General features: G+C 33.4%; 4 protein-coding genes across 5 annotated transcripts; 2 read left to right on the forward strand and 2 right to left on the reverse strand.

Annotated features, from left to right (window-relative positions):
- Positions 1-1190: 1190 nt before the first annotated feature.
- LOC123914263 (calmodulin-binding transcription activator 4) lies at positions 1191-9311 on the forward strand. 2 transcript variants are annotated; one of them, XM_045965352.1, is made up of 13 exons: positions 1191-1563; positions 2086-2217; positions 2771-2886; positions 3521-3609; positions 3859-3904; positions 4016-4463; positions 5745-5845; positions 5964-6057; positions 6167-6390; positions 6753-7426; positions 7709-8291; positions 8466-8765; positions 9037-9311. In XM_045965352.1, exons 1-13 carry the CDS (start codon positions 1548-1550, stop codon positions 9121-9123), a joined length of 2910 nt encoding a protein of 969 aa, XP_045821308.1. In that variant the 5' UTR covers positions 1191-1547; the 3' UTR covers positions 9124-9311. The 2 variants fall into 2 exon arrangements, with proteins under 2 accessions (XP_045821308.1, XP_045821310.1); XM_045965354.1 differs by having other exon boundaries at positions 5967-6057.
- A 1202-nt stretch (positions 9312-10513) lies between these two features.
- On the reverse strand, positions 10514-12584 carry LOC123914264 (nuclear transport factor 2A-like). Its single transcript, XM_045965355.1, has 2 exons — positions 12240-12584; positions 10514-10929 (listed from the first exon to the last, which is right to left on the reverse strand). Exons 1-2 carry the CDS (start codon positions 12534-12536, stop codon positions 10855-10857), a joined length of 372 nt encoding a protein of 123 aa, XP_045821311.1. The 5' UTR covers positions 12537-12584; the 3' UTR covers positions 10514-10854.
- A 2340-nt stretch (positions 12585-14924) lies between these two features.
- On the forward strand, positions 14925-16860 carry LOC123914266 (stress-associated endoplasmic reticulum protein 2-like). Its single transcript, XM_045965357.1, has 3 exons — positions 14925-15116; positions 15665-15821; positions 16670-16860. Exons 1-3 carry the CDS (start codon positions 15114-15116, stop codon positions 16714-16716), a joined length of 207 nt encoding a protein of 68 aa, XP_045821313.1. The 5' UTR covers positions 14925-15113; the 3' UTR covers positions 16717-16860.
- A 214-nt stretch (positions 16861-17074) lies between these two features.
- On the reverse strand, positions 17075-17656 carry LOC123914265 (60S ribosomal protein L30). The gene has a single exon (XM_045965356.1). It carries the CDS (start codon positions 17574-17576, stop codon positions 17238-17240), a length of 339 nt encoding a protein of 112 aa, XP_045821312.1. The 5' UTR covers positions 17577-17656; the 3' UTR covers positions 17075-17237.
- Positions 17657-23653: the final 5997 nt, after the last annotated feature.

Here is a 23653-nt window from a genome sequence, read left to right on the forward strand (position 1 = left end):
TTAAACCAAATACATCAACTTTCATTGACCAATTTTTGCTTATATTTTGGGACGGAGGGAGTATACTACTAGTATACACCTAGTTGTCCCACTCCTTTCAAAAAAAGAAGCTAGCTAGTTGTCCCACTAACATAAAATACTAATTTTGATATTGAACCGTTTTTCTCATGTGTATTGTCATCCTTGTTGTCGTTGTCACTGTCGACATTGATAAAGCTATTGAAGATACAAAATTATAGCATTGATCATGGAAAATGTGGTTGGCAATGCCCATGTGGATGGAGTAATATATATCAGTCATTCACTCACTACCCCAAATATGATTATAGTAGTTGCCAGCAGCTTTCACCATCTTCAACGTACCTCTTGTCTTTTATGCTTAATAGCTAGCAGTGACTAGTATTGTGTGGTTACTTGTTATTAATATGCGCCCTTATCCTGCTTTGGTTACCCAAGAGAAGAGATAAGGGACAAATACATATATAAACTTTGATTACAGCTAGCTATATTAATATTAAGAGTAAAGGTCAAGTTGCCAATAAGTTTGGTGCTAATTGATTAAGGGTTCATTTAGAATCTGTTGAAAAAAATAAGACCCGAGAAGAGCTTTGGTCCTATCAGAAATCGAATTCGGACTTTCTCGAACGATTCGTGTTCATTAATCACTTGAATCTGATGTTTTGGTTTTAATAAGAAATTAGTATGTTTTATAACTGATGTATGTATTCTAAAAGTCATCATGTTTGGTATAACGGTGAGAGATTTGGGTAATATGTTAGATGTCATGAATTCGATTATCATCTCAATTGTAAATCAAAGAGCTAATGTATGTATTTATTGACTTTTTTTTTTGTTTACAATAGAGCTGAGGATCGAACCCAAAATTTCTAGCATACTACTCAAACCTCTCACCAGTAGACCAAATCTAATATTTTCTTTTAAACGGACCAAATTTAATGGTTTGACTTGACATTAATATGGATATTAACATTTAGGTTTTTTATTTTAACAATAAATTTAGAATGGTGTGACTGTGATGGTGTCTAAGATAAAAGCAGAAAAAAAATTTCGAACTGCAAAATGAATTTGAGCTAACCATTTCAACATTTCTATCGATTGAGCTAAGATTTGTCAACGTTAAACATCTTTATCTTTATTTAAAAAGGAAAGAAAGCGACAAAGAAGAAAACAAGAAGGACATAAAGTAGTATACAACAAATAGCAATAAATAAATATCTTACTACAACTCTTGTTTTGGTCTTTGCTTGGTCATCGTTGTTATTCTTGTTTATTGCATATCATAGAAAATCCAAGCACGTTATTCTTGACTTCAATTTTTTTTTTTTTTTCTTTCTTCAACTCTGTTCATAACTGAAACTCTGATCCATTTCAATTTTCCAACTCCGTACTTTACCAAATCCACTTCTTTCTTTCTTTCTCTCTCTCGCGTCTCAATTTTCACTACTACGCAATCAAATTCTACTGTTTCAGTACAACCAAAAATGCTCTCTTCCTTTTGATTTTCATTCTCCAGATTCAATTACACCATGACAATATCTATTGGTAATCATCTTTACTTTTTCTGTTTAATCAATTATATGTCTTTTTATTTTTTTGAGAATGAAAGTGCGTTGAATCAATTTTGACCTGGTTTAGTTTAATTTATAGATTTTGGGTAGTTGAAATTAAGCACATCACATGTTTGATGTTTTATCTTTTTTTCTAAGATTGATAGATACTTTGTATAGGGGACCATCACATTAAAGTAGTTTAGTATATTCTCTATATCATGCTTTATAGTACAAAAAGTTAGTATGTTCTTAGTTTAGTTACAATCTTGAGTTCTTCTAAATGTATGTTTGGTATCTCAGTGGATATGTCAGAATCACGGTGTGATTCTGGCATATTCACTGTGATGCCAAACATCGGCTAAGTGTTTTTTTAATCAAAGTAGATTAGAAAGATAAATAATTCTTTTTTTCTACTATGACAAAAAAAAAATTGATAGAAGGAAGGGGGAAAATGATAGGAAGGTTTGACTTTTAATTGAAATATGTGATTTATTTATCATTGTTGTTTCATTAGGTTTGGAATACAATATTAATGATTTGTATCAAGAAGCTCAAAGGAGATGGTTGAAGCCTGCAGAAGTCATGTACATTTTACAGAATCATGAACAGTATCAGTTCACTCAAGAGCCCCCGCAACAGCCCACAAGTAACATCTTTGTTCTCTTTACTGTGTTAAAAGCTATGAACTGTTGGTTACGTTACGAGTATCTATTTGTAGTTAGTTAGTTAGTTATAAGCTGAGTCAGCTAATTATTTGGTGTTAGTGTGTAGCCTTGTAGCTCGTTTACTTGTGTGTGTATATAAGGTGAATACACTAGAGGCATTACATTTAGGCCGTGTTTTTATAAACAAGTTAATTAAGAGCTTATCATATAAGGGTTTATGTATAAGCAGTTTCTATAACAAGATAAAATAAAGTCATATTGTTTTCAGATAAGCTATAAGCTGAAAAAACAGCTTATGGACATGCACAAGTTGTTTCCATAAGCTCTCCTAAACAGTCTTACAAATGCTTATGTTTTGTTGATAAGTTCAAATAAACTGATCTAAACAGACCCTTAAGAGGGATAAAATCATTTCATCAATTTTTCTGTTGTTTCGTTTCTAGTTCAATTTCATTTCATAAGATCCTGTTTGTTTCTTTAGAGTGACTATAATTGCTACTGCATGTTAACATTATTAATTGGTCTTCTAAACAGGTGGTTCCCTGTTTCTGTTTAACAGAAGAGTACTGCGTTTCTTCCGTAGAGATGGTCATGCCTGGCGGAAGAAAAGAGATGGAAGAGCTGTAGGAGAAGCCCACGAACGGCTGAAGGTTCATTATAAGTGTTTATGCTCTTATGTTTATTAGTTGTTTATGAAAAAGGAAAATTTATTGGTAACTGGTGTTTAGAGGAAGTCCCCGTTATGAAAAAGGAAAATTTATTGGTAACTGGTGTTTAGACAAAATGGATAACACTCCTGAATTGTTAAAATAAAAAATACATATTTAAAACTTTGATAGATGTCTCAAAAACACAATTGTATTTCCTCTTTTATTATTTGAACATCATGTCATGACATAAATCATGTGTTCTAGATGTATTTACCATCTTCCATTTCTTTTTACATAATGTTGTTCTAATTCATGGAGCGATGATCCTATTATGAATGATTCATGTTATGTGAATATGAAACACGATGTTTAAAGTTTTATAACATTCCTATCCCACAAGCATGTTTGATTGTTTTCCCGATGCTTTTGGAAAACTGATAAATCGATCTGTCAATTTCCCTTTTTACACATTAGACAGAAACTATTCCCGTTTTCTGGTACTATTTTAATCTGTTTTCAAAACATAATTCACTTTGGCTATATTTATGACTTTTGACCAACATTTGTTTTGCAATGATATTCCAAATATTTATTTATTTTCACTTTGAATAATCATACTAATCTGAATGAATAGGTTGGAAATGTTGAAGCCATAAATTGTTACTATGCACATGGAGAACAGAACCCTACTTTCCAGAGGCGGAGCTATTGGATGTTGGACCCGTGAGTAAACTTTTGCTGTTACCTAACTGCTTGTCCCTCATATTATCAAGCTTATTACCGCATGTTGTATATCCTTTAAAATGAACATACAATATTCATTTTTTGGTAAAAGCACATACTGAAGGTAGCAAGTATCAAATGAATTGTCAAGATTATAGAGTTTTGAAATGCATTCAACTACATAATTTGATCATCTATATGTCATTGTAGAAGTTGTCCATAACCACTTTTTCTGTTGTTTCATGGCAGGGCATTTGACCATATTGTTCTCGTGCATTACAGAGACACAAGTGAGGTGAGTCTTCAGAACATGATTTCAGATAAGCATAATAGTAGTACTTTGTATTTTCTATAGTGTGCCTCCAGCTACGGTTTCCTCATTGCCGTTTTCACTCACATGTTGCAGGGAAGGCTCAGTTCTGGACCTGGTACACAACTGTCACCGGGTTCTTCTTCTGCATACAGTCAGAGTCCTAGCTCATATAGTAATCATAACCCGGGGTCAACGTCCATTATTGATGATTCATATGAACCTAATCAGAGTTTCTATAGTCCTGTATCTGCTGAAGTTACCTCTGCTAACAGTGGAATGAGTCACTCGGAAGGAACAGAAGCAGAATCTGGAACCTCAGCTGACCTTAAGATTACTCAAGTTTTGCGCCGATTGGAGGTTCAGTTAAGTTTGAATGAGGACAACTTCGAAGAAATTGCTCCCTTCCGCAATGAGCATGAAGTTACCCATGATTCAATAGCACAAAACCATCAAGCGGTGATCTGCAAGCAAGAGGAGTCTGCTGCTCTGTCTGGACCGGATGATCAAGGGCTATTATATGATGGATATAACGGAAGGCAAGGTAATATAAAAAACTTGAAATGTTGAGAATGTATACATGCATTAAATCAGTGAAATATCTGGGTTCTCAATCTACATGGTGTTTTAGTATGTGTGCTCTCTTATAAACGTCTGTCTTTTACTTATCTAACTGATGCTTGTGACATCTTTCTCCCGCATGGATAGTTTTCTGTCATTGCTGAGTGGAATTTGTAGCATGACTGTTTTAATTAAGTTTTTAACAGCTATCGTAGCCATATTAAATCTTACTTGCTTCCTTATGTGGTAAAATTCTCTTGCGAAAGGCGGAAGCCTAATTCCCCAATTGTTATAATTTATACGCGGCTGTTTTGTGTGAACAAAAGAAATGTAGGAAAAAATATATAAAAGCTTTGAAACCACTCCCTCACAATTAGGTTTCTTGTATTTCACACTATTCCAATTGAAACTCAAGTGATCTAATTGGAAATTCCTTATGCTACATAATGTTTGAAATTGTATTTTCTCTATTTCATGGTTGACAAGTAAAATAAAATAAATGTTCCTGTCTTGAAACATTTCATGTGGCTTGATGAGTCATATGAAGAAAAGGTTAGCACTAAGTCTCGAATGATAACGATAAAAATCAGAGTTTGAGGGGGAAAAAAAAAGGCTTGATATTATTTAAAAAAGATGCTGCAAAGAAGATAATGTAACATGGACTTGGTTATAGGGTGATGGGTGGTGACAGCTGACCTGAATTAGGACCCCTAATGAAACAAGAAAAATACTAAAATTAAGGAAAAATTAAATAAAAAACCACAGCTCATGCTTAAAAAATGGATTTTAGACCCAAAATATGCTCAATCAAGTATGCCCCAGCTGCAACAATGGCAGGCTTGAAAGGAGCTTTTAGTTGATATTGTATAGGCTCTGTAACTCCGCTTAGATCAAAAGTTATAGTTGTATAATAAAGCTGACTTGGCCCCAATTAGGACCTCTGATTAAACAAGGAAAATACTAAGACTACGGGAAAGTTCAAGGAAAGTACAAAAGCACTTTTAGGCTGCTGACACTTAGCCTTCTCTAGGAACCATTTCACCACACTAGTTGCCAAAGGTTTGCTCATGAAGTTATTGCGGTTTTGGTTCTACTCGAATTTTCTCCTAAAGCTAGTTATCCATCCACCGTAAACCTCATATTTCATAATTTGAATTTCAAGTGAATCTTAGCTGTTTGGAGCTTGTTTTGTCCTCTTTTTTAAATTAAACATCAACTGCTAAGAGGAGAGTATAAATGCTAAAAGTGGTGTATATTCTTGTAGGTGATAATGGTGAAAGTTATCGTGAATTACTAGACCATGATTTCCCTGATGGAAATGAAAAGGCTTTATCTTGGAAAAATGTATACATTCCAGCTGGAAATGTAAGTATTGCTAGAACATATTTCACAAAATTTGTATCATTTACCAATTTAGAATTGCTCGATGATGAAATAATTTGTTTCTTGTGTTTCTTTAATTCTTAAAATTTGGTACTTAAAGCAGGAGAGTTCACCATCTTCTTCAATAAGGGAACCAGTTACCAACCTGGAAGACGATTGCTGGGCAAATTTCAACACAAATAATGCTGGAAACTGTATGATTTACTTTCAGCTTATCAATATAACATTTTTTTTTTGTGTGTGTGTGTGTGGCTTATTTTGGAGTTGCTTCCACTTCTGATGCCCTTCATCACATGTTACCAGCTGTTTTCTCACTACCTCAAGCTGTTGGTGGAGTCACACTTCCTCCATATTCTTCTATGGTAGAAACACAAGAAGCTAGTTCTGGCTACTATGCGACATTGTTTAACCCAAGCCAAATCGGAGCATCTCATGATGCAGGTTCAAGCTTAACTGTTTCACAAAAACAAAAATTTACCATAAAGGCAGTCTCACCGGGATGGGGTTATGCCTCTGAGACTACAAAGGTTTGTGCCTTTCAAGGCTTATTGCTTGCATGTGCTACACTTTGATTTACGACTAGTGGTATCTCTGAACAATGAAAGAGCTCATTCTTGTAATTAATAGTTTTGTTTCTTGAAGATCTTTAGGATCTATATATTACATGGTGGAGTTCTATATAAAATTGGTTTAGTATTATGCAATTATATATAAAGGCCGGTCTATTTATAAATAATTAGGTTAGAATATGCCGTTCATGCTTTGTGGTTTTGGACATTTAAGCTTAACTAGTTGGGAGCATCTTTCTCTAACTTCGTTGTCTTAAAATGATTTGGTATTATCAATACTTTCCTGATTTGATTCCTAAAGCTTGATGTGCTATGCACAGGTTTACATTATTGGGTCTTTTCTCTGTCATCCTTCCAATTCTGCTTGGGCCTGTATGCTTGGTGATGTTGAAGTTCCTGTGGAGATAATTCAGGATGGTGTAATGTGTTGTGAAGTTCCATCTCATATTCCTGGAAAGGTTACTCTGTGCATTACATCTGGAAACCGGGAGTCGTGCAGTGAAGTAAGAGAATTTGAGTATCGTGATAAGACTGAGAGTTACACCCACTATACTCCATCTGAAACTGAAGCCAGCAGAACTCCAGAAGAGCTGTTATTACTTGTTAGATTTGGGCAAATGCTCCTTTCTGCGTCATCTGTAAGTAATGATAACAACGAATCGGGAATTTTCATAAAACAGAAAGCTGATGATAATTCATGGAGCCATATTATAGAGGCTCTTCTATTTGGCAGTGGAACTTCTTCTGGTACTATCAATTGGCTTCTTGAAGAGCTTCTAAAGGATAAGCTACAGGTGTGGCTTACATACAGATCCCGCGAAATAGATGAAGAGACGGGCTGTTCTTTGTCCAAGAAAGAGCAAGGGATTATTCACATGGTTGCTGGGTTGGGTTTTGAGTGGGCCTTGAACCCTATTCTCAGTTGTGGTGTGAATATTAATTTCCGTGACATCAACGGGTGGACTGCCCTTCATTGGGCTGCACGTTTTGGAAGGTAATTTTAAACTCAAAAACACTTCTCATATAAAAATTATTTGAACATCGTTCATTCGATGTTAAACATTTATATGATCCCTAATCAATCAAATCAAATACATAGTTTTATTTTCAATAAACAAATATATTGGTTCATTAAGTCATCTGCCAAGACTGATGGTCTTATCCAGAATAATCAACAAAAACCTTATTTATTTAGAAGACACTTTCATAATGTAGCTGATCCTTTTTAGAGTATTCTTGATGTTTTTTGACTGAAGTGTTTTGTTATTCCATTCAGAGAAAAAATGGTTGCGTCGCTTATAGCTTCTGGTGCATCTGCTGGAGCTGTGACAGATCCAAGTGCACAAGATCCAACTGGTAAAACTGCAGCATCAATTGCATCTAGCAGTGGGCATAAGGGACTGGCAGGGTATCTTTCAGAGGTAGCTCTAACAAGCCATCTGTCATCGCTTACACTGAAAGAGAGTGAGCTGTCTAAAAGTTCTGCGGAGCTTCAAGCAGATTTAACTGTTAGTAATGTCTCCAAGGAAAATATTGCTTTCAGTGAGGATCGGGCCTCACTTAAAGATTCTTTAGCTGCTGTCAGAAATACAACTCAGGCAGCTGCACGGATACAAGCTGCTTTTCGTTCACATTCATTTAGAAAACGGAGAGCAAAAGAAACAAATGCGGTTATGAGTGGACATGATATCAGTGCAAGTAGCTTTGGTGACATGCCAGAGCTTTATGCTATGTCAAAACTTGCCTTTCGGAACTCGCGTGAAAGTAATTCAGCTGCGTTATCAATTCAGAAGAAATATCGAGGTTGGAAAGGTCGCAAAGATTTTCTATCATTGCGCCAAAAAGTAGTGAAGATACAGGTAATTGAAGTTGCTTTACAGTTTTACTGGAAAAAAATTAATAGTGAGAAGAAATAAACTATACTAACATTTGTCATTAAAAAAGAAGAAATAAAGTTATAGGCAAACAGTGCATATGCATACATTTAACGGCATTATTACCAACCTTCAATAATTTCTAATTTATTTGGGCAGGCTCATGTGAGGGGTTACCAAGTTAGGAAGCATTACAAAGTATTATGGGCAGTTGGAATCTTGGACAAGGTTGTGCTAAGATGGCGTAGAAAAGGAGTTGGTTTACGAGGTTTCAAACCAGAGGTGGCGGTTAATGAAAACGAAGATGAAGATGAAGATGAAGATATTCTCAAGGTGTTCCGAAAACAGAAAGTGGATGGCGAAATTGACAAGGCTGTCTCAAGGGTGCTGTCCATGGTCAAATCTCCTGATGCTCGTGAGCAATATCATCGCATGCTTGAGAAGTATCGTCAAGCCAAGGTAAGTTGGTCTGCAAAGCAACAAAATGAAATATTTCGATATATATTTCGGCAGTAATGCCTCTTTTCTTTAGCATCTGAGTTTTTGCCGTCATCACAAAAAAATTATAGTTAGCCTCTCACTAGTTAATTAAATATTGTTTTGCATGAGGCTTCCATAGGGCGTTTTATACTGCGAGAGTCAGAAATAACCATGCAGATCTATAAACCATTTCGACTTTAGAGTGTCATTGCTTTTTGTTACAATGCATAACTTGACAACTCTTTTGCAGGCCGAACTTGCACAAACGAGTGAAGAAAAATCGTTAACAACTTCTATAGAAGATTACTTGAACATGGATGATGATGATTTTTATTAATATCCCTAGGGAGCAATGCTAGCCTTACTAATTTCAACTCTATCGAATTATCAGTTTCTGACGTCAACATTTTGTTGGTCTGTGTATTTGTATCTAATGCTTAGAACAAGTTGACATGTTAGGTGTTGAAACAGTAGATTGTATGTATATTAGTGATAATGAAAATTAATTGTTGCATTCGTGTGTAATTTGGCCTAATTGCCTCCCCTTTTATTAATAAAAAAAAACTGTGAAGTTTAAAATGGTCTTGAGAAACAAGAATACTTGGCATGGATGTGAACGGACCAAATTTTTTTTTTTTTTTTCCTTTTGTGAAACTAGTAAATTATCCATGCCAGGTTCATGCCATGAATTCTTTTTTCCCCTTTTATTAAGAAACAAGAATACTTGGCATGGATGTATCCCATGGAATCCATGGCTAAATTGATGGATGTGGCTCTGCTTTTTTTTTTTACTAAAGATGTGGCTCTGCTTATACATAAGAAAAAATGTGATATGAATATAAGTTTTGCAACTACAAATTTTCACCTTGAGCATAGGATTTTACCTCAAAGCCTTTTTTTATGATCCAACGTGGATTTCTTTTAAAAATCATGCAAGCACGTTCGCATAGGATTAAAAACCTCTACATAGACTTTGACATTGCCAAAATCAAAGAGGGTATAAAATTATAATTGGAGATAAAAAAAATTAAGAGTCAAAATTGCTCATTTTAAAAGCGGAGAGCCAAAATTGTCAAATCTCAATATTGAGAGGCAAAAGTGCAATTAAATCTAAATAATAGTACTAAAGCAATGTTCCAACCATGGGGTGCATAAAAGCTTTCAAAGAGTTGAAAGTGGAAGAGAGGTCCACTTGGATGACATTGTGACATTTTAGCTTGCATATAATCAAAAGAAACCATTTTCAACATGGCATTGGGGCTGCCATGTTTGCAAAGAAAAATGATAGCACAAGGAGCTTATGAACTTCATTTAAAATTTATTGATATGTAATTAAACGTATGCAAAAAAAAACATTTTACACTATACACCTGAATAACACAACTCTTCAGTCTCATCTTTCTACATGGAAATGCCTTCAAAAAAAGTAAAAGTAAAAGTGAAAGAGTTCAATTTGGGCAATGACCCCAAAAAATGACCACTATCTCTATTTGCAGTCGAGGTTGCAAACTTTTTTCTCAAGTAATAGGACTACTCAATAAAATGCTATAAAAGTTAATACATTTATAGCTTAATACCATTTTAACCACAATTATGCTCATTAATAAACCAACATTATCTTTTTTAAAAGAAGAAAAACCAAGATAAACTGCATAAAAGTTCATTACTGAGAGAAAAGAAATCAGTTTCCTTGTGCCGCTAAGAAAAACCAATTGCAAGCTTAGTCCTGCTGGTGAAAATAACAAACCTTCATTCAGTAAACAAACATTATGATAACATGCATAAACCAATTTGTTGAGAGGTAAACTGGATACAGATGATTGAGTTCCGTATCTCGTATCAGAAATATATTTGAGTTTTAAATCCCCAATACCCAATAAATATTTCGACAATTTATCCTTGAAGCCTTTTTTTGACAAATCACAACAGAAAATTCTAAACACAACAGGCACAATTAAAGAATCCACACAACCAACCAAAATGAACCCATTTTCAAATGTGCAATCTGAAACAGTTATAAGCAAACATCTTCTATGGCCTTTCAGGTCATATATTTGAAGGTCCGTCTTCAAGCATAGTTCAAACGGAATATGTCATTCAGCACATAATAGCTTCCTTGCTGTGTTGGTATTAAATGGAACATCTGAAAACAGAAGGTGACAAACTTTGTCATTAAACGAAACTACGAATGCGACCAGGCCAAAAAAGAAAGAAATCGAAAGCTCACCAGAATACAATAAATATTTCTACTTATACAGGAAACAAACATAAATTATACTATTACCACTTACCAGCACATATGTAATATAACTGTATCTGTATAACAATGGCAAAAAAAAACATCCCAAGCAAAAGTACCAGAAAATTTCAAAATGTAAGCACCATTTGACACGACATGGACATCCCGTTATTTCACTAAATAACCATATATACCAACTTTAAGCGATTTGAAACATCGTTTTGAGAAAAGAAATATGACATGATAACACTATAAGTTAATTACTATATCAAATTCTAGGTTATAAACATACTAAGTCAATATTCCATACTATAGACCACCTCTTTAAGTTTGACCAAGGCATAAATTGTCGCAATCACATGAAATCCTTGTTTATGTTCTCTGTAATCAAAGCCAGCTTCAATTATCCTCACAAATTTGATCCTTATCTTTGATGTTTTGTTACAAAGATCAATCAATATCATAAATCTCTCACTCTCACAGTTGGAGAAAAGTTGCTCTAAACTATAGGGAAATAGATGGTCAAAGGATAAATCGTCAATATTAATCAATTTAACAAAGCAATAGTTTTTTCCTCGCAGACGAGGTCAATCAAATGGTTTCGACTTTCGACAAACACCACATAGTCTCCTTCAATTGTTTTCCCTACAAATTTTTTCAGTTTTTCTCTAACTATTAGACTATCATTGACACAATCTCTCCTTACTTAACTAACTCCTTGATTATATGATTCAAATCTGGAACTCAAACTTGAGAATACAATTCTCAAAATTCCCTCATCTTACATAGGTCACAATTGAATGCGTCCTCGCTACCAATTTCAACTTGGAGTCCCACATCCGGAGTCATGAACCTGGTGTGAGGGTTTATGCAGGATTGGACAAGCCTCCCCTTCGAACCATGATTTTGAGGTGGAGTTAGGTTCAATCCATATCAATCCTGCTTATATAGAATTCACAATCATTAATCTCTTTCCAGGAAAAGGGGTCCGGTAATCCAGAGTTCGGCGGCAAGGCAAGTAAAGTCTAACAAATAATTGTTTCAGGTTCTCCCGAACAATTTGTCCTATGAGTAATAATCGAATATTGTAATCATCAAGTAGAGTAGTTAATGCGACAATAGTATCGTATGGTATCAACAATTAATGCGACAGACAATAGTTAAAGTAATTATGAACGACGATAATTCTATAATAAAAAGTTGTGAAAGGTGACCTGGCTGAATTTGAGAGCATGTTGTTCACCAGCGAGTTGGAGATTACCACTAACGAAGACGAGCATGCCGGCGTTAACACCGGAAGGTTGACAATCAACGGTGGTGATGGAGTGATGACACTGCTGAAAAGGGAGAGAAGTGAGTTTAGCGACGATGTTGGAAGAACCTTGAATCTTCTGACCTTCGAAGGTGAGCATAGAACCTTCCTGGTAAAGAGTAGCAAGTCCACCGCGATTGGTGTCGAAGGTGGTGTAGTAGTGCTCCACGAATGCCTTTGCCAACGCGTCTGGATCCATCTCTCTATCTCTCTCTTTCTTTCTCTACGCTAACCCCTCTCTCTCTCTCTCTCTATATATATATATATATATATATGTGGGAATGGATTCTCTCAAGTGTGATTTACACTTGAGAGAATAAAGCGTAATCTAGCACTATCTAAATTCATTTTCTCTAAATTTTTATATGTTTTTCTCTCTTGATCAATGGTAACAAACCACACTTTATTCCCTCAAGTATAAATTACACTTGAGAGAATTCATTCCCCTATATATGTATACTTGGATTCTTCAATTTATTTATTTTTACTTTTTAAATTTTGCATTTAATAATATTTTGATTCGTATATCTATACCTATATTACTTTTACTATAGGATACAAAAGTTTTTTGGGTTGCGTAAAAAAAAATTTGTGTGAACTTTTCATAATATCAACAATATCCTTGATTTGTTTTTAGTAACAAAATTTTTTTATTAACAAACTCACCATAACTTTAAGCCACTGGGTTTGGTCTAGTGGTGAGGGATTTAGATAGTATGTAATAGGTCCTGAGTTCGATTCTCAGCTCACTGTACACAAAAAAAAAACTCACCATAACATATGACATGTCTTTTTTATTTTTTATATAAATTTACATAGACACATACGGACGCGAAACGCGTCCTATCCGGTAGCCAGTTACTATAAATTTTGTTTGCAGTTTATAAATTTTTTTTAATAAGTTTTGGTCATGGATATTTTTTTGTCATAACTCTTTATCTTACTTTTATAAACCCCCTCTAATCCATTTTTCTCTAGTTTGAAGTTATAAACCCCCGCTAATCTATTTTTGAAGTTTGTGGAGTTTATTATTAATCTCCCCTATATTGTTCTGTTTAAAAGAAATCTCTTTTAGTAGTACTTTAAATCTATCTTCTAATTTTATTTTGAAACATCTCTTTTAATGTTTTGTAGTATATTTTTTTAAAAAAAATTATGTAATTCAATAATTTATTGTTGCTTAAAATAACGAAGTACTAAAAGTGATAATGATCTATCTTTTGACTATTTTTCAGAGGTCCATATTAGACACATATTTTATATAATATACATAATTTTTTTTGTAATTTTTTTAATACTCAATTTGTATATTATAGTAGCCCACCTTAATTTTTAGGCTAGCTCCACCACTATGTCTATAGTCTATATACATATGTTCCTTTTCTTAAGCCTCGATCAACCTAATATATACCAATATTTTACAAGTACACACAAGTGAGAGATTGACTTTACATGGAAGAATTAATGGGTTTTGATAATTGATACCCTTTACAGCTAATTGCAACCTTGGATGGATCCTACTATACTATGTACATTCCCTGTCACAAAAATATTCTAAATTAACAAAGGAGCTTCTATAAACAGCACAAAAATAAAATGAAATGGGTCAAAAAGGTATAATGAACCATTTATGTTCTGCATTTCTACGCGTCCTCCCTTTTTGTGATAAGATAGAAAACATTCTTCACAAAAATACCAAAAACATTTCTGCATCTTCTTTTTAAGATGATGGAAAAAAACCGAGAAAGTTCTTTATAAAGTTGTTCACTTCAGCTTCAAAATTCAAATGATTTTAAAACATATCCATCCATTCCCACACCTTAGGCATTACTAATGTGTCGCCTGAATCACATACGTTGTCATCACTAGAATGGGAACATGAAAATTTGATAAATTTTCTCAAAGCTTTCCCCATTTACATTATGTTTTATCTCTTTGTTTCTTTTCGTAGCTTCAAAAGTATTGAAAAAGAATATACATAGTAGCACAATGTTATCCATGCTCCTATGAGTCAGAGTGACTACTAATGTATTCGTACCCGCACTCATAATCATTTATTTTTTGCAGATAATTAGCCATATTCATACCCATACCCAAAATACGAATTTTTATTCTAACAATTGTATGTATTTTTTATGGATACCCCACTAAATATAAGTCAAAATCTTTTACTACTAGACCAAACATAGCAGAAGCTTTAACATAACGTACCGTTTTCGGTTTTAAAACAACAGACTCATTTTTCCTATGGGCCATGACAAATGGTTTTCGTTTTTCCCTTACAACGACAAGTCACACCATTCAAATAGCCATCATCAAACACTTGTCTTAAAATATTAAAATAATTATTATTATCATCCAAAAACAATTAATCAAAAAAATAATTCCTTTTAAAAAAGTCAACAAAACATTAAAAAACCAGCACCTAATACAAGACTTATTCACGTAATAAATAAAATATGAACCAGTACCCCAACGCCACGTATACACGTTCAAAACCTCTGACCAATCGCAAAGAAGCCGTGACGTTATACTCGGGTTTCCATTATTATATTCAACACAATTATGCAATTTGAGCAAGTAAATAAATAAATATTATTTTTTGTAATAAATAACCGCTAATAATAACCACCATCGTTCACACGGATCGCAGATTCACAAACTCTAAATAAAAGGTCGGAGAGAGCCACTGCCGGAAGGTAACACCACCGTCTTTCAATTTTCCGGCGATCTCTTCGTTTCTTCCTCCGGCGATCCATTATCATAGCAATCAATCATGGTTCGTCTTCATCACTATTCCTTTTTCATATAACTTTACCTATTCGTTTAGATCTAGTAGTTATTTTACCTTGTTTTTGTTTTGCTTCGGTTAATTTTTTGAATAATAAATCTGAATTCTTGTTTTGAAATTGAATTATCTCATTTCTTATAGGATTTGAACAAATTCATAATTGAAATCAGAAACTTGTTTAAATTAGGTCAATTACGTGAATTAGGTCAAATTCAGAAGATTTTGATGTGTATTAGATGTAAGATGTTAGATTAGTTTCTGAATTTCATTGTTTCAACAATAGGTTGAAGGATTAATGTGTGTGTTACTTTGATTTAAGCTTATGGATCTGATAGAATTTAATCTTATCTGATGATGCTTGCAATTTTGATGTGTTGAATTTTTAGTGTAAATTTTTTTTACACACATGATGTGTTGTCACATCATTTAATGAACGTGACACATCGTGTGTTTTTTAAAAACAATACATGATGTGGTGGTATATCACAGAACTAATGTATAAAATAAGATGTGGGATTTTTTGCTTGTTTGTGTAGACTGTGTCAAAGCGCCTTGCGGTTAGGAAGGTGGAGAAGTTTGAGAAAAACATTACAAAAAGAGGAAGTGTGCCAGAAACAACTGTTAAGAAAGGAAAAGACTATCCAGTTGGCCCTGTGCTGCTCGGTTTCTTCGTCTTTGTTGTCATTGGATCATGTAAGATTATCCTTTCAATATTGTTCTTATGTGTTTTATTGATTTTTGTTTTCCTTAAAATCATGTTCCTAATTCTTGTGATGAATTGTAAATATTTATTGTCGTGTGATTTATTTGGCATGCATTGCGGATTAATGTTTTAAAAACCGAAATTGATTGTTCTGTTGTTCAAACGGTTGAACCATGACTCAGAGGTCTTATTGGTCTGATGTCTGATTCAGTTTTTGAAATGTTTTTGTGAACATTATTTTATTTTGAGAACTGGGTTCCATAAATGTCTAACACACGAGTCATGAGAATAAGCAAGAAATCATACTACTTCATTTAGTTAGTACTACTTCATTGCTTGATGAATACTGTACTATATGTCTTCTGTTCCAATTTCCAACATATTAATGATTAACAAGAACATAACACATCTATATGACCAAAGTACGTGATACATGTAGGCTGTAGCTCATTGTTTGTGCCCTGAATTGAATTATATTTTCCGATGCCCTTTGCAAAACATTGGTGAAAAATATTTGGATTGCATTTCTTGTTGTTCTAATATGCATTCACAACCAAAAAACTTTGTGTGTGTGGTTTTATATTAAGGAGTAGAATGCTTATAGGGAAAGGGTATGTGTTATTGCTCAAGTGGAATTCTGTTTGGGGTTAAGCTTGGGAATCGGTACTCTGCTTGAGCAAAGGTTTTATGTACCTCCATAAGGATTAGGATGATACATTGATACATGCTTTATAATGTACTAGATCAGTAGATTGTATGTTTTAGCTTTCCTCCATTAGCATTTTCATGTTCTATGTTTGTAGTTTCATTGACATGTTTGCTTGCTTTTATTGCACAGCTCTCTTTCAGATAATCAGGACAGCAACAAGTGGAGGCATGGCATAATGGAGCTTTGAGTTGTACTGTATCATTTTCTCTTTCTTAGCCCTGTAGAAAATATGAGTATACTTTTCTACATGTACTTGGACTATACCTGGTTCCTGTTCATGTTTTGATGAAGTTTTAAGTTAAGAGTTTTTAATTATACAACTATAATTGCACCTCTTCTCTTTTTTTTTTTGCACCTCTTCTCTTTAATTTAATATAATGCGACGAATTGGTTTTAGTAGTTATGAAATGTGGATATCACATAGCAGCACAATTAATTCCTACACCCCCAAGTCAATCTACACCATTTTTGTGATGTTTTTCACTAAGTGCAAAACATTTTTATTTAATCACCTATATTTTTTTTTTTTTTTTGTTAAGAAAATAATTTGCAGTCGATTAATACTCAAACACCGAAATACATCCAGAAGTCTACATAAATATTCGTCTAACAATGTCTTAATCAGCAAAAAACAAGCAAACATAAAACCAGTTTTGATAGAAAAAGTGGCCAAAATCGAGAACTTGATACAACAAATCTACTGCTCGCCAGGTATGCTCTTGATGATATCAGAATCACCAGGATCGATGATGCTGAGACAGCACACTCTGTAGTACTTTCCGCAAGCAGTGCCGAGATCCACATTGTTTCCATTGTAGTGATGAACTCCAACCTTAGCCAACATAGCATAGTATTCAATTTCGGACTTCCTCAATGGTGGGCAATTGTTAGCAATGATAATCAATTTTCCTTTGGAGCTTCTGAGAGATTTGAGAACAGTTTTATATCCCAAAGTATACTTCCCACTCTTCATCACAAGAGCGAGTCTGTTGTTAATAGACTCATGGGTCTTCTTGGTTTTCTTTGCGGCAACCATGGTTGAGATGAAGTTAGGGTTGCGAGTAGGGAGAGATGATTTCTGAATTTCAACAAGAAGCCCTCAATTAATCACCTATATTTGGTTAAACAAAATTCAGAAAAATGACAAATACCAAAAAAAAAAAATTAAGAAAAGTGACGGTGAAATAAAAAGAGCAAAGAGCAAACGCATCCAAAGATAAGTTGAGGTGTGAGCTAGCTTATCTATAGTTTAGTTTACCCCAATAATGGATGGAAAAACTTGAGACTACTATTGCGCTAATGACTGGGTGAGTGAGGTGCCGAGTGTAGTCCATAAAGAAATAAGAGTTAGGCGAATAGGGTGAACTAGTTTGAAATGCAAACATGAAATGAAATGTGAAAAGGTCTCTTTTTTTTGCATTGATATGTGAAAAGGTCTTTGCTTTCCCCCCCCCCCCCCCCCCCCAGTCTGCCAAGATAGAGGAAAGACGAATAAGAAACCCTTTTCATGAAATTTTCAAGGCTCAAATTTGGCATTATATAAGGGTGTGTTTGGTTCGAGGTAAATGGAGGGGAGGGGATGTGAGGTGAGAGAATATTTTTAATGAAATGTGTTTGGTTCAATTTTTATGAGGGGAGAGGAGGGGAGTAAAATCCCTCCGAAACTCAAATTTTGCTTTCCCCCAAATTGGGGGGATTTGGAGGGAAGGGGAGGGGAGAGAGAATGTGTTATTATAATTCTAATTATATTGACATAATTGTCCTCATCATTATTTTAAAATGCCAAAACTATCCTATTTTTTTATGTTCCTAACCAGTTTTTCTTTTTCCAAATTTTCCAAATAATTTTGTACTAATTTTTAAGGCTTATGCACCATAACTTATGCCAAAAGTCTAAAACTATCCTCCTATCTACATATAATTATTTTGCTCCGTTGCAATGCAATGTAATGTCTTTTTTTTTGGTAGAAATGCAATGTAATGTATTACTGTATAAATATAATCATATAACACATTTTCATTTGATCGAAAAAATTTATACACATTTTCTTTATGTGTACTGTACAAATGTTTCATATAATTTTATTTTGCTTTTTGTTTTTTTTTTCTCTCTTTCCTGTTCATTTTATTTAACGTTATAATTGTTTTGTTAGGCTGAGCTACATAATAATTTTTTTGATAATTGAGTTACATAATAATTTAAATTTTTGTGTAGAGTTTAATTTTATAGATAACAAAAATAGATGATTTGATTCGTGGAGTTTTCGACTCTCGAGTCTTTATATTTAATTATTTTTAATTCGAGTAATTTTAAAATTAAGATAACCTTTATATGATTATAAGGATAAAAAAGTAATTTAGTTTCATCATCCCTCCCCTCCCCCCGTGAACTAAACATATTTGTAATTAAAATCTCTCCCCTCCCCTTCCCTCTTTTGAACCAAACATATAAATAATTAAAAGATCTTCCCTCCCCTTCCCTCTCATTTTTTGAACCAAACAGACCCTAAAACTTCCCTACCAAGTAAATATATCCATTGTGTGTTGGGAGCTTTTAGGATATATTCAGACAAATTAAAAGGTTTTGGTCAAAATATTTGTACAAGAACATTCTTAAATGGAGAAGGGGATATTAAAGTGACACGATTATTTTCCAACTATTTTTTAGCGGATTTGAATGGTGTACCAAAATGGCAAAATAGTTTCAATTTGTCGAGTAACCTAGAAGCACAACACAACAATACTTAGTTTGCTATCTGAATCAAATTCTTAGATTTGCCGTGTAAATAAAAAAATAAAACACCATCTTCCCTAACCTTCCATCACCATGTCATTGCCAGCCACCACTTAAGTCACCATAGACAATGTCATAGCAAAGAGAGTCTACTTATTGGGTACTCTATTTGAGTTTAGATAATTATACACCGTTAATTATTTTTTTGATAGCAAAGAGAGTCTACTTATTATATATTTTATTACTGCAGAACCTTAATAATATATGCTCTAATAATGTGTTTTTTGAAAAATCATTTTCAGTATAAATCAAAGTAAAGTTATTTAAAACCTCACATTGCAATGAAGAAAGTAGTGACATAATCAACTGAATGGATAACTAACTATAACAAACCTAATAGAATCATAATTGACTCATGATCAACCAAGTCCTAATATGCGTCTTTTTTTGTGAGCAGACACACAAACATGATCCGTCCATCACACTCGGCCAATTTTAAGTCATACGAATGCGATGGCATTGGGATCAAGTGTTGTGTCCAAAATCTAGTTAACATGTCGCATGAAACAATCCCTCTTGGAGCTACATGCTTGTAGTAAAGTGTGTTGTCAATGGATCATACACTTCAAGTTCTGCAAGTTCTGCAAATAAGGAAAATATTTTTTGTTATTAACCCCTAAACTCATGAAACACAAAAGTTGTTATATTTATTAAATTATTCCAGCTCATTCACTTCTATATACGATAAAAACAAATTTATATTTATAAATAGATACAAAGCAATATAAAGAAGAGTGTTGGATTTGAGAAATTTACAAAGCTAAGATGAAGAAGATAAATAAAGTTGTGTATTTGAACAATACTGAATGAGGAACAGTGGTACGGTCGTATGAGTAAAATATATAATAGACACCAAACCCATTAAAGATGATGCCACAAGAAATCCTATAAAAGAATATCCGAATACCACCGTTGAATCATTCGGATAGTTGCATATCATAACATCTTTTCCTTGTACGAGGACTCCATATATATATACATATATATATATGGGGCTGCTAATTTAGACCCAGTTGGGTCTAAATTAGCAAGGTGCACCTTTTGAGTTGGACAAAAATACCCTTTCTTTTTATAAAAAAAAAAAAAAAACATATTGGCGCTGATCCAGTGTCGCGCGCCTACCGCAGGACCACCGTTACAGACCGTTGATTTCCATCAGACGGCCAAGAGATGATCTCATCATGGCTGTCGGATCAATCAGACAGTCTAGATCATCCAGATCCATGATAAGCCAGAGCGTGCACCACACTAGATCTGCGCCTGGAGAGAGAAAATTTTATTTTAAAAAAAGCAGGACACGTGTCAACTGCTGGGTGGTTGGCGTGTTTTTTTTTCATTTAATACTTTAAACTCAATTATTTCGTTGTAAATTAATTTTTTATTTTTTTATTTTTATACCAAAATTCATAATTTTTTTTTGTCTACAAATAGAGACTTGGTTCGTTTGATTTGGACACAAAAAAAAAAACTCAATTTTTCACTACCTTTAATTATCTTTATATAATACTGTGAAACCATTTAGCTGGTAGAATGGTTTCACAGTATAACTCTCTGAAACCATTTTACTGGTAGAATGGTTTCAGTGAGTAATTTCTTAATTGTTTGCTTCTGAAACCATTTAGCTGGTACAATGGTTTCAGAGCGTTGTACTTTGAAACCATTTCACTGATAGAATGGTTTCAGGGGAGTTGATTCTTAATTGTTTGCTTCTGAAACCATTTTACTGCTAGAATGGTTTCACAGTATAACTCTCCGAAACCATTCTTCCAGCTAAATGGTTTCATAGTAATATATAAACATAATTTTTCAGTTCCTTAATCTCGTTATTTATATGTTCTATTGCATTTTAAATTATGTGTATCGTACTAAGTACGTTACTTGTGTGTTGTAATTTAACACGCACCACTCAATCAACTCACTGAAACCATTATACCAGCAAAATGGTTTCAGAATATAACTCTCTGAACCATTCTACCGGCTAAATGGTTTCATAAGCAAATAACTAAGAATCAACTCAATGAAACCATTCTACCAGTAAAATGGTTTCAAAGTACAACTCTCTGAAACCATAGTACCAGCTAAATGGTTTCAGAAGCAAACAATAGTTTTTAATTACCGTTTTATCTCATTTAATTAACGAAAAATAGTTTCAGGTCTCCAAAAATTTCATAAAATATACCAAAAATTCCAGAATATTATCTAATATTTTATTAGAAACAAATAAAAAAACAATTGGTTTCAGAGTACAAATCTATGAAATTATTATTATTATTTGTTAAATGGTTTTAAATAATCAGCGGAATTTGTGAAAATAATTTCATGACTTGAACTAGGGAGAGTGAGGTACACAAGAGGGTTCTAAATAATTCATAGTACTTTACATAAAATTTTGGAAATTTTTTATGGAATTATAATATTTTTAATTACCTTTTTAATCATTTAATTAACTAAAAATAGTTTCAGGTCTCCAAAAATTTCATACAATATACCAAAATTTCCAGAATATTATCTACTATTTTATTATGAAAAAATAAAAAAAAATAGAGCCTCCCTGAGGCCGCACGCACCCCCACGCGCCTCCGGTGAGAGTGGGCGTGGGCGACGCGCACTGTTCATCGTCCCCCCCACCCGTTTTATGCAGAAACGGGTCGCGCGACCCGGTTTTTGACCCGGTTCGATCTCCCTCAATACTCAACGAAACTCGACGTTCCTTATATGGATTTTGATCGTTTTTCAATTTTACAAAGGTTTCCGGTATTAGTTTTTGAAATCGGCGTTCGATTCGCACGTAAAATGAGGTCGAAATTTGGAAGAAATTTAAAAAATGTAATAGTTGTTGTTGTTGCATGGGGGGCGCGCTATTTTATGATGCAAATTACATACATGCCCCAGTTGCTCTATTGTTTCAAAAAAAAAAAAATGGATATTTTTGTCCAACTCAAAAGGTGCACCTTGCTAACTTAGACCTAACTAGGGTCTAAGTTAAAAAACCCCTATATATATATATATATATATATATGGGAGGGATTAAATTATACTGGTGTAACATTTGAGTAATGTTACACCGCTCAATAACGCTTCAACGAATACAAATTTTACAAAATCCACCGTTGGATTGAAAGTTTATATCATTTAGATCATCCATGTTCAATTTTACAAAAATCTAAAATCGTTTGATATATTATTGAGACCGATCAATATTAACGTTTTATGTGTTTTTATTGAATACCGTTAAGTTTGATCAATTTCAATAACATATCAAATGATTTTAGATTTTTATAGAATTGAACATGAATAATCTATATGATATAAACATTTAATCCAACGGTGGATTTTGTAAAATATGTATTCGTTGAAGCGTTATTGAGCGATGTAACATTATTCAAATGTTACACCGGTGTAATTTGATCTCTCCCCATATATATATATATATATATGAAGTCCTGGTACGTGACACGATACCGATACGGAAAAAATTTCAAAACTTCCGATATGATACGGCCGTGATACGTTATTTAAAAATTAGATTTAAAATTAAATATACAAATGTACAATATATAAATATAACTAAAATCGACAATGATAATAAAGTAACATTCAAAATTACTCAAACTGAGCAAATAAGTGACAATTACATATCATATATCTTAAGTTAAGTAAATACTACTAAAAAAGAACGTAACTAGTAATATTCCAAAAAAATCATCATACCATCCAAAAAATATATAGTTGACAATCTATAAAGAACATCATACTCTAACCTTCATTATTTAAGAAGAAATACAGATTATACCAGTCTATTCTCCTCCATTTCTATCATTAAAGAACATTAATTATCCGATACTTGTATTGGAGAAGTATCTGAACGTATCGATAATTTATTTTTTTATAAAATAATATTAATTGTCTGATACTTCTCCGATACGAGTATCAGGACGTATCAGACGAGTATCGGTATCAGACACATATTGAATACGATAGTTCGCCATTTTGGGAGTATCGGAAGTCTCCCATGGAAGGTTAAAAAAAAACAAATTGTTTAACATGGTTACCAAAATTATATACAAAATTTGAAGCTAAAATATTATTTTTGAACCCTGTATATATGAAACAATACCTTTCTGTTTTCACCAACAATGCCAAGAAGAAAAGAAAGTATTCCAAATATTATCACAATAATAGACATTTTTGTCATGGTGAGCTCCATGATGCTACAAAGAAAATTTGTTATTCGATCGATATAAATTTTCTAAAATAGCGTTTTAATTGATTTGGTTTATTATATTATATATAGAGTGCAAATTGAATTTTTTGAATCA

This window comes from Trifolium pratense, linkage group LG3 (genome assembly GCF_020283565.1).
Source record: "Trifolium pratense cultivar HEN17-A07 linkage group LG3, ARS_RC_1.1, whole genome shotgun sequence".
Lineage (NCBI taxonomy): Eukaryota > Viridiplantae > Streptophyta > Magnoliopsida > Fabales > Fabaceae > Trifolium > Trifolium pratense.

Excerpts from the sequence above, each read along its gene's own strand:
- LOC123914263 (XM_045965352.1), top strand. Across the intron at positions 2,218-2,770 it reads GCCCCCGCAACAGCCCACAA|GTGGTTCCCTGTTTCTGTTT; the intron begins GTAACATCTTTG and ends TCTTCTAAACAG. Across the intron at positions 8,292-8,465 it reads AAAAAGTAGTGAAGATACAG|GCTCATGTGAGGGGTTACCA; the intron begins GTAATTGAAGTT and ends TTATTTGGGCAG.
- LOC123914264 (XM_045965355.1), bottom strand. The coding sequence starts at position 12,536 with ATGGATCCAGACGCGTTGGCAAAGGCATTCGTGGAGCACTACTACACC. Across the intron at positions 10,930-12,239 it reads ATGCTCTCAAATTCAGCCAG|ATGTTCCATTTAATACCAAC; the intron begins GTCACCTTTCAC and ends TTCTGTTTTCAG.
- LOC123914266 (XM_045965357.1), top strand. Across the intron at positions 15,822-16,669 it reads CTTTGTTGTCATTGGATCAT|CTCTCTTTCAGATAATCAGG; the intron begins GTAAGATTATCC and ends TTTATTGCACAG.
- LOC123914265 (XM_045965356.1), bottom strand. The coding sequence starts at position 17,576 with ATGGTTGCCGCAAAGAAAACCAAGAAGACCCATGAGTCTATTAACAAC.